Source organism: Periplaneta americana, chromosome 3 (assembly GCF_040183065.1).
Source record: "Periplaneta americana isolate PAMFEO1 chromosome 3, P.americana_PAMFEO1_priV1, whole genome shotgun sequence".
Lineage (NCBI taxonomy): Eukaryota > Metazoa > Arthropoda > Insecta > Blattodea > Blattidae > Periplaneta > Periplaneta americana.
Genome location: NC_091119.1, coordinates 60,211,281 through 60,222,155, shown reverse-complemented (window position 1 = coordinate 60,222,155; position 10,875 = coordinate 60,211,281). Strand labels below are relative to the sequence as shown.

General features: G+C 37.5%; 1 protein-coding gene across 1 annotated transcript in view; it reads left to right on the top strand.

Moving 5' to 3' along the window:
* The first annotated feature begins 605 nt into the window (after positions 1–605).
* The window catches only part of LOC138696070 (lipase 3-like), a 74,816-nt gene continuing 64,546 nt past the window's right edge, over positions 606–10,875 (top strand). The window contains exon 1 of the mRNA XM_069820595.1: positions 606–1,132. Coding sequence (XP_069676696.1) covers positions 983–1,132 — 150 coding nt within the window. The 5' untranslated portion in view covers positions 606–982. The remainder of the gene's footprint in view (positions 1,133–10,875) is intronic.

The window sequence follows — 10,875 nt, the reverse complement described above, 5'->3', positions numbered from 1 at the left end:
GTTATGCAATACAGGTATTCTTTACTTTATTTTGCACCATTTTTATACAAATTTTAGTCCATATTTTACTACATAATTCCAAAATTTTTAGCCTGTATGTATGTATGTATGCATGCATGTATGTATATTTAGCCATTTTATTACGTATAAATCCTATCCCTGGTTACTAGTAATGCTCTTCCGCGTAACTGTTAATAGTAAAAATCCACAGAAATTGGACAACTTTCTTCGTTACATGCTGCTTATTTCAGTCCACAAGAAGTTGTTGGAAATTCAGCTATTGACACATTTGGTAAGAAATCAGTAAATGAGTGGCATTTTGAATACCGACGGGAGATGGCGGCGCACCAGCTGAAAGTGTGTATGTCGCCCGCGTAGTGCACGAGTGTTAGTAGAAAATAAGTGCCATTATATTGGATTCATGTCATCTAATGTACCGGTATTGTGGCTAAGGAAAAATCAGCTTCGGACATGACGGCAGCTGAATCAAGTGACACAAGAAAGGAGCGATATGATCGGAGTGGTTCTGAATTCCCCGTTAATTACGCGTCTCTGGCTACAATATTGTCCCAGCACAAATCACGTGGCAGCCGACGTAAGAACTGCGGTTGTATATAACGCAGGAACACGGAGTTTTCAATGTCAGCTTCTTAATTTTTCTTCCAGGCGGTGAAGTTGCAGCACCGGATAGGTATCTCTTTCTTCAACATGTTCTGCATTAAATGAACTCTCTTTCAAACACGATCGTAAACCAAACAATGAACAAAAACGTTTATTCAATAAAGGTCTATTAATAGATTATAATTTGTTATAACTGATCATTAATTAGAAAAATATATGACTGAAGTGTAATCAGTTTATTTTCTACGAAATATTTCGGACCAAAACAGTGGCAGTGTCAAGTGGCAGTGACAGTTATAGACGATACACCAAATAATTCGCTTGTATTTCGTTTAGTGATCTCGTAGATATTTTGTTGACAATGTTGACAAAACTTTTGTTCGTTTCATGCGTTGTCAATCTGGTTGTTTCTCAACGCATGATCAGACGACTATCAAATGAGAAATCGACGCGTAACAATGTGGATTCCAGCTCCAAGAACGAAGTTCTTTCTAACGTTCTTCTGTCAACTGTGAGTACTTTTTAAATAAAATACCTAGCATAGTATTAAAATCCTGAAGGCCAGCCTTACCAACTGTACCGATTTTATAAAATAGCCTAACGCATTTTAAGTAAATCTTGTCGCTCTGTCCCTATATCAGTATTCTTCTCAAGCATTCAGTAAACAACATTGTCAGCAGTTTTTAACCTACATAGCCCTAGCTATTTGAAGGGTTCAGAGCCATAGTGGGCCAAACGCCATTTATTAAAAACGGAGAGAGCAAGGGTTAAAGTTAAGTGAATACCATAGTTTAATCAAGATTGATATATCGTTTAGTTTTAATGTGTATATGTTATATTACTTCTTATATGTTTTCACTGAATTATGGTAATAACTTCATTTTAACCCTTGTTTTCTACGGTTTTAGTAAATGGCACTTGGCCCACTATGGTTCTGAACCCTTCATTTATTTAATTAGCATTCTGCAAACACTTTTCAAATCCTGGGAATTTCATAATTATTACTGAATTTTTCGTGCAATTTCATTTCAATGATCGTTATTCACAATAGCGTCGTGCATTACAGGCGCTATGTTCGGTTCAAGTTTGTCGAGTATGGCGAAGTTCGATATTCGCCGATGTTCGCACCGCAGAACGAGACATGTAATGTTTGTTCCACCTTGTATACAAATATTCGCTGTCCTTCACTCATGTTTTAAGCTCTTAAGAATTTTAGCAAATATCTTGCGATTAGTTTTTCATATGAAATAAGACGAAGTTTTTAATGTCTTGGTTGCCTCTCTCATATTCGAACATTGCAAGACTCTAATTCACAACTACTCTGAGAAGTGAACATGATCCGGGCTCGACATCGTTGGGTTGCTTCACGCCTACAACTATGATAAATTAGTCAAGTCTCTCTCCGTAAGAGAAAGGAAATTTAATTAAATGACTGGTATAACAGACACGTTATGCATATATTCGCGTTATAGTTATTATTATGTTTCGTATTCCAGCTACCTAAAGACTGAAGTTAAAGACACATTGGGTATATAGTACAGGTAATGAACGGATAAAGATATAAACAAACAGGTAGTCACTGCATGTTCGTGGAGTACAGTCAACTCCCGAATTTTGAAGCTATGTATACTAGTAAACACATGCTTCAGACTTGATGTTCATTTTCTTCGTGATCTTTGCAATGAATAATAACGTGCATTCGTAAGTTACAGAACTTGGACATATGGGATGTCACTTGAAATTATTTTATATTGCCAGGAATTATTTCAATAGGACATGACGTTATTGGTGCATGATGTAGTATAACATATTTCTATTTTCTGATATTTTTTCCATGTTTCATTAGGATACCTATTTATGTCGCTCAACACTAAAAACCCACTTATTTTCTATATACTTTTCTAGAAATTCCCTAAAATGTAGATAAATTATTAATTGAGATGTTGGCACTGAACATCATGGTATGCTACACAAATCAATGCTAAACGTCGGATTATTGCCTTCATCATTTTGAGATTTTAATCATACTGGTTCTTTTCTGTTAAGTTCAACACACTTTCTGTGCATTTAGTATTGCAGTGTCTTTCAATGCACTGTTTTTTGTCACTTTTACGTTTATTTTGCACAATTTATATGTGATGTTGTCTAATATTGACAGTTGAAAATATAGATTCAAATATCCTCAACTATGCCCTGCAATATTACACGCTCGAGCGTCTTACCTAAGGCATTTTACCTCTCCAATGAACCTTCGATCAGACATAAAGATGTATTTATTTAAATAGTACGACTAGTAAGAGCAGTGATCGATAAGACTACTCACTATAACTGCATCTCGGTTTTTACTTTCTAGAGGAAGATGCGTAACCATTTTGTATAAGAACGTATTTGTACCTGCGCTGTGACGTCACATATACTTCGAATCAGGCAACCTCATTCCAGTTTATAGGTAGCTGGAATACGAAGCCTAGTTATTATTATTGGAAGAATTCACTGATTTAATACTATTCAGTTTTATATATTTATTAATTTATAGTACGTTGCTGAATCTTCAATACTTTTAGTTATCTGAGGTTGGTAGCTGTGGAAACTTCCCTCTTAGTTTATAGCACTACGTAGGGAACGTCGTAGCACATTTGTTAGGTACGGAAAATATTTTGATAGCCGTTTATAAATAGTTATGTCAAGAAGCTATTCAGTTAAGAAAGTGTCCGCTTCACGGTCTTTTATAGGATATTGGCAAACATACCTTAGGTATAGTCATATATAGAATATTGTTTATAGTTACCATTCCTAATAAAGGGAAAAAGGAACTGCTCACTCTACCCCATTATCTCCTGGCCTAGTTGCCTCATAGGTGGTGCCTTATTTGTATCACTTGTGAGGTTCAGAGCTGTCTTCGGACAGTTGACTAAACAAAAAACAATCATTCCTAACAAACATATTTTAGGTATGTTAGATGCAGAATGTTATTTATAGTACATACCATTCCTAACAAACATACCTTAGATAGGGGCAGATACAGAATGTTGTTTCTAGCTACCACTTTTTACAAACATACTGGGTGTCCCACACAAAATCGGTACGTCTCACTACCGTTCGAATGTGTCACTCTATTATATTATATTACTTCCACAATCAACTTCCTATGCAAATATGGCATTTCTAACAAGTGCTGAAAGTGCCCTCCATCCGCATCCAGGCATCGCTGCGCTCGTACGACAATGTTCTGATTATCACAGTGTAATTCTTGAGGTGAGATGTTATTTATCTAATTTGTAGTCTTCTCTTTCAGTTCGTCTATCGTTAGGGTTGTTAGCATACACTTTGCATTTAAGAACTCCCCATAAATAAAGCTCATAGGATGTTAAGTCCGGCGATAGAGGAGGTCACAGGTTTTTGCTGACAAGCCTGTTTTCAGGAAACACTTCGCTGATTCGGGCCATACTCTGGTTGGATTTATTTTATTTTTATTTTATTGGGTTATTTTACGACGCTGTACCAACATCTGAGGTTATTTAGCTTCTGAACGAAATGAAGGTGATAATGCCGGTGAAATAAGTCCAGGGTCCAGCACCGAAAGTTACCCAGCATTTGCTCGTATTGGGTCGAGTGAAAACCCCGGAAAAACCTCAACTAGGTAACTTTCCCCGACCGGGATTCGAACTCGGGCCATCTGGTTTCCCGGCCAGATGCGCTGACCGTTACTCCACAGCTGTGGACCTTTGATTGGATGTGTGACAGTTGGCACCATCTTCTTGAAAGACGACATACTCCTTTTCATTTTCTGTGAATTGTGTATAGAAAGACTCAAAGATCTGCAGATAACTTGCACTGTTGATCGTCTCATTGAAAAAAATTGGAGCCGATAATGCGCATCCCTGACATTGCACACCACACCTTTATCTTCTCTGGGTGAAGAGGTTCTTAATGCACAATATGTGGGTTATCCTGCGACCAATATTTGCAATTCTGTGAGTTAACATATCGAGACAGACGAAACCAGGCTTCATCTATCATAAAGAAGCACATGGGGTACAGTGTAGCCAAATATGAACGCAGTGAGACCAACGAACGGGGCGCAGTAGCCAGGCGCAGTGAGAGTGAGGCGTACAGTTTTTATATGGGACACTCAGTACCTTACATATATGGTCAGATACAGAATGTTGCTTATAGTTAATACTGCCAACAAATATATCTTAGGTATAATCAGATGAAGAATATTATTTATATTTACCGGTACCACTTCAAGTATAGAATGTTATTTAAAGTTGCCATTTCTAACAATAATACCTTAGGTTATTTATAATACCACTTCTGAAGCAGGGCAAGGGAAGCAAAAATGCAAGATATAAGAATAATAAGAATGCCAGTAAAATACAGTCAAATAAAACCTTTTAGAAACTAGTGGCAAAATTTTTATAAAATCCTATGTATAGGCCTACTTCCGAAAATAAGAAAGACCTGTGTGTGCAGTTCCAAACGTCTCGCCAAACAGTAAAAATGTGATAACATTTTATGATTATGTCGCTCATGAACTGCAAAAGTGGCACAACTCAAACATAAAGTTTTGAGATAAAAGGATTTAAAGTTTGCCTCGCATTTAAATGCAGAAATTATATGATTAATTAATGGAATCAAGAGTAACATTTATTGAACGGCTACATAAGAGCTCAGTTAATACACTGTCTCGTAAGTCATAAGTAATGTCGATTTTGGAGCAAAATTTTAGTTGGAATATGTTGTGACAAGAAATCAATCTAATCTTCAAATTAAAAGTCATCACATCAGCTATGGTCTTGAGCCATCTTGAAGCGAGGTTTGTTATCCCGCGACGGTATTATTCGACCAAGGCCAGTGGAGTCCTGCAGCCCGGACCCTTGGCGCTACTGCTCCTGCGCTCATAATACCGCATCGCGATAGTTCACATTACGCCCGCGGCTCCACTCGCCTTAGTCAAGTAAAGTTTCCAGTTTTTGATGCGAAGAATTCGGTGATACCCATTTCAACGGCTTTCGAATATTGAAAATTTCTTCCATGCAGGAAGTGGGCCATGGATAAAAACAGATAATAATTTGAAGGCGCAAGATTAGGCCTATAGACTAATATGCTGTAGTGATATTGGTTTGAGTCATCTAAATTCCTGGATTATTTCCATGGTTTTTCAAGCGGTTGCATTACACTGTTGCAAGAGAATTCTATTTCGATCAACTACTCGTAATACCGGGTAGGTACCTCTCTCTCAAAACTTCATGAACTCGTTCTAGCTGTTGAGAATAAAGATCCGCATCGACTGCACGTCCGTTTGGAGGGTGGGAGGAGGGAAACTCTCTGTGAATTACACCTTCAAAATTCCACCAAACACATAGCGTTACATTGGAGCCGAATCGATTTTATTTAAAGTCGACTTTGGCACGCTGACGGGGATCGAGCCACTGTTTTGAGGTGTCAGACTTGCGGTAATATACCCATTTTTCATAGCATATGACAATTCTCCTGATAAATCTACCTTCCATGGTATTAGCAATAAACTGATAACACATACCCACTCTGTGTTGAGCCTGTTCAGGTGTCACTTCATGGGGTACAGCTCTACAACTTCTGTAGACTGTCTAAGCGTCTTAATGTAATTATATATCTTTTGAAGCACAAAGTTCTTTTGATAACCTACGAGTACTTGTTTCTGATTTTCTTTCAGAATCTCTGTATATTGTCAATATTCCATACCTTATATCTTTCAGGACGTTGTAAATCTTTAATATCTCCTCCATTATTGAAACACCAAAACTATTGTTGTGCTACACGCTCACTAACGATACTTTCACCCTCAACTTCACAGCAGCTTTATAATCTTGTTTCCATTAATAGTTTAGAGCAATCTATAGTGTTTAGAATATGTTTTATTTCAGACGTTTCGTTGAAGGTTAACTTGCAATGAACACCAAAGTGTGTGTGTGTGTGTGTGTGTGTGTGTGTGTCTAATGCCTACCCACTTCATTTAACGTGATTCGGGTTCCACATACTGCGGATGGATGGCAGGACTATGACCCATTTTCAAATTGCACACCACTTTGGCGGGCCACGTTATGCATGATGTATAACTGTGAAGAGTTATATCGTGTACTAGGGTTAGTGTATGTGTAAATGTTCGTGTAAATGTATTGTAGGGAAAGGGTGAGGATGATGGGGAGGAATGGAGAAGGGGAAACCCGGTGCCGGCACGTAGCCTACTCCTGTCGAATAGTACCAAAGGGGCCGCCAGGCTTAACGTCCCCATCCGACGGATGAATCACTATCAAGAGTGACATATGTCTTCTCTTCATATGCACTGCGGAGAGATTTGGGATTTAACCCAGGCATATTGGTGCACAATTTAGTGATTAGAAGTTGTGCATCGCCATCTCTTCTACTCCCGAGGTAGAAATTTTACATTAAAATATCTGACTCTGCCGAGAATCGGCTTGCTAGTCTGGAGACAGACACGCTACCATAGAGCTAACTCGGCGGACTAATGAACACCAAAGATAATAGCTGGATAATTTGCTCGATTAATCGAATAAATCATATAATTTAAATATTGAAAAACAAAACAAATGAACAATAACTTAACATAACTGAATAGAAATGTATTAGGTAACAATGAATTTGAATCAGATCTATTTTAGTAGGTTATTTTACGACGCTGTATCAATATCTCAGGTTATTTAGTGTCTGAATGAGATGAAGGTGATAACCCCGGTGAAATGAGCCCGGAGTACAGCACCGACAGTTACCCAGCATTTCCTCATATTGGGTTGAGGGAAAATCCCGGAAAAAACTCAACCAGGTAACTTGCCCCGACCGGGACTCGAACCCGGGACACCTGGTTTCGCGGCCAGACGCGCTAACTTTTACTTCACAGGTGTGGACAATCAGATCTATAAGCCTAATAATAAAAGATCAAAATTTTCCGCTTATTAAGAATTTTAGATTACTAACTTCTCGAAGATTCATAATTATTGTACTGATATGATTATTACGTACTTCTTAACCTCAAATAACAAACAACCAGGATATAAGAAGGAAGTGATGATAATAAAATTATTCAGTAGCAATACTAGCGTGTGTTGATCAAAACCCACAGATATGCATAGGCTAAGGGATACTGCAAAATAATTCAAAATTCTATATATCGAATTTTGAAACAGCAAAAATTGCACTCCATCAAGTTGCATTTAGTACAAGGTCTTAGAGATACAGATTATGATGAATTTGCTTTTGAAATGACGGTGAGAGCAGATGATCATTCCACTTTCCTATCTAAAGTTTTATGGATAGATGAAGCAATATTTCACAATAATGGAATACTTAGTGAATCGGCATAATGAACATAAATGGGCTGCAGAAAATCCCCATGGGGTGCGAAACCAATAATCAAATATATGATACTAATGTGTGGTGTGGGATTTTAGATCGACGCTTGTTATGTTCATAAATTTATTAAGGTATTTCAACGGCAGCCTGATATCTACAGTTTCTTCACAGTTCTCTAGTTAACTTTTTGTAAGAACTACCTCATCAAGACAGACTTCAAAATGTTCTTTCAACAGGATGGTGCACCAGCACACAATGCAGTCATTTATGAATATCTCATAAATATGGTTGGAACCAATGGACCAATAAAATGGCCAGCACGCCCTCAAGATTTATTTTATTATTTTAGATTTATTTTTATGAGAAAACTTAAAATCAGAAGTATACTACACACACCGAAAAATGTAGAGAATTTGGAAAATATAGTTTTGAAATGTTTACTATGGAAGAAGGAAAGCAATTTCAAAGATATTTTTCATGATATAGATAAAAAACGTAACTTACACATGATCTCTATTCTTTTCGTTTTGCTAATGACCTTAACACAAAGTTATGGTACTTCATGCTTATGTCATTTGAATCAGGAAGAAGAGTGCAAACAAATTAATTGAATTAAATATAGAGTGTTCCATTTAAAAACGTAGCTTATTGTCACTGCGAGATTCTGTAACACTTTTTAGCGTAAAAACATAACTATTTTAGATACACTAAAATACGCTAGTTATGGGAGTGCCCCAAAGATTATGGAACATACTGTGCATGATATAATATCTACATTTCTTGAATATTAACAAAATTTAAAAGTGAATAGCCAATTACATACAATTAACTGTGTAATTTTTTATATTACTGTAGACTATGGAAGGAAAACTTCGGCAATGACAACATTTCGGAATTACGCAAAAATTACAAATTTTCACTAATTCCTTTTTTAACTGAAAGACAGAATGTATTTCTGCATTTTAAGACAATCTGGCCGGTTGCTTAAATAAAGAAGAAACATGTCTGGCGGAATCCGGAGTCTGAAACCTTAATGTAACTTTATTAACACCCATGCGTATAGTTCGTAACGTCTACCCCTTAACGGAGGCATTTAATGCTTTAATTGTATTTACTTTATTTCATAGATCTTACATCAGTACTGTAACTTTGAGGTGTGGAACATGCCAAACGCTATAAAAAAAAGTATACAATACATAGAAAGCATATTAATATTCAATTTGCAAGCATTAACAACTAGAAGCATTTGAAATGTGGATATGGAGAAGAATGGAGCGTGTAAAATGTACGGACAGAATAACAAATGAAGTTGTACTAGAAAGAGTAGGTAGGTGAAGAAAGAATAATGCTGAAATTGATCAGGAAAAAAAAATTGGCTGGGCCACTGGCTAAGAAGAAACTGGCTACTGAAGTATGCACTGGAAAGAAGGGTGAATGGTGAACGCGAGAAAAGTTCGGGACGCAAAAAGATATCAGATGATAGACAACATTAAAATACATGGATCGTATGCGGAGATTAAGAGGAAGACTGAAAAATAGAAAAGCATAGAGAATGCTAGGTTTGCAGTGAAAGATCTGTCCTTGGACAGATTACTATGAGTGAATGAATGAATGCATTTATATTTATTTATCTAAGCGATAACAGCTCCCTGTATTAATAGAGTGCCACGAAGACAGAGCATCTTTTACAATAGGCAGTTGGAAGCTAACAATTATGTCTAAGTTTAAGAAAGTCACACAACAATGACAATAAATGATTGAATAAATAATTACTAATTAATTATTTGAAGATTGCTGTTGACCGTAGAGATGATTTCGAAGTAGAAATATGGATCCCTTCAGAGCTGCAAAAACGATGTCTTCTATTGCCTTCCTCTGTAGGCCGAAACGTTACCAGGTTTGGAAGAAGAAACCGGGAATAGATCCGCGCGCTACAACCGTAAGGCATATTGCTTCAATTTGTTGTAGTTCGTCTTTGTCCATAAAATATGGAACGGTACGTACATAGATGTCGCTTTTTTCCCCTATTTACATCTTCAGGTTGGCTCTTTTGTTTTTCAGATCTAATGGTGGGATCGATGATGTAGCCATTGTTTTTATTTGGTGGGATGACAACCATGTCTGTACTGCCATTGTCTGCCAGTCCGTGTACTTCTTCGAACACTTGAAGATTTATTGATCTAAACTGTTCGGCAATCATCGAACGAATTCTATGGTGTCGTGAGTTACGGAGTACTTCACCGTGCGGACAAGAGCCCAGGACAGGTGCAAGTGCTTCTGGCTCTCTGTGGCATCCCGAGTCCTGCCCGGAAGGGAACGTACTGAAGACACATGTGCAGTCATTTTAATAGCTTCGCGCCACTCGCTAGAGGTTAGGCCTTCACGATGTCGTAGCAAAGAATTCGCTGGAGTAAAGTCGCTGTATAGATCTACGCCAAGGCCTTTCTGAGGTAGGTTAGTCCACTACTCTAATTCCTTTTCTCGCAGTTTTTTCCTCATACGTCGAGCGTCATACAAACTGGTTCGTGGGTCTTCAATTACGTCGAATGCCTAGGTCAACTGCAAAGATTTGACGCATTCGGTGGTTTGAGTAAAGAGATCTCGAGTGGCTGTGACGTAAGGATCGGCTGAAAGTGCGAGGACGCGACAAGTGTTGGCGTACTGAAGATGGGCTTTGAAGAGGCCAAGACCTTTGCACAGGTATTCAGTGTATAAATACCTGTATGCAAAGTTTATTGCACTTTAATGTTTCTTCTCCACTCTGTTCTGTTTTCTTAAGCCATTTCTTGTAATCTTTCTCCATTATTGACCTTCAAATGCAGTGTAGCTTATTATAATTTATCCTTTTCCTCTCAGTACACAATCATATTTGAAGAAAATGTAAAATCCCTTTCAGAGCAA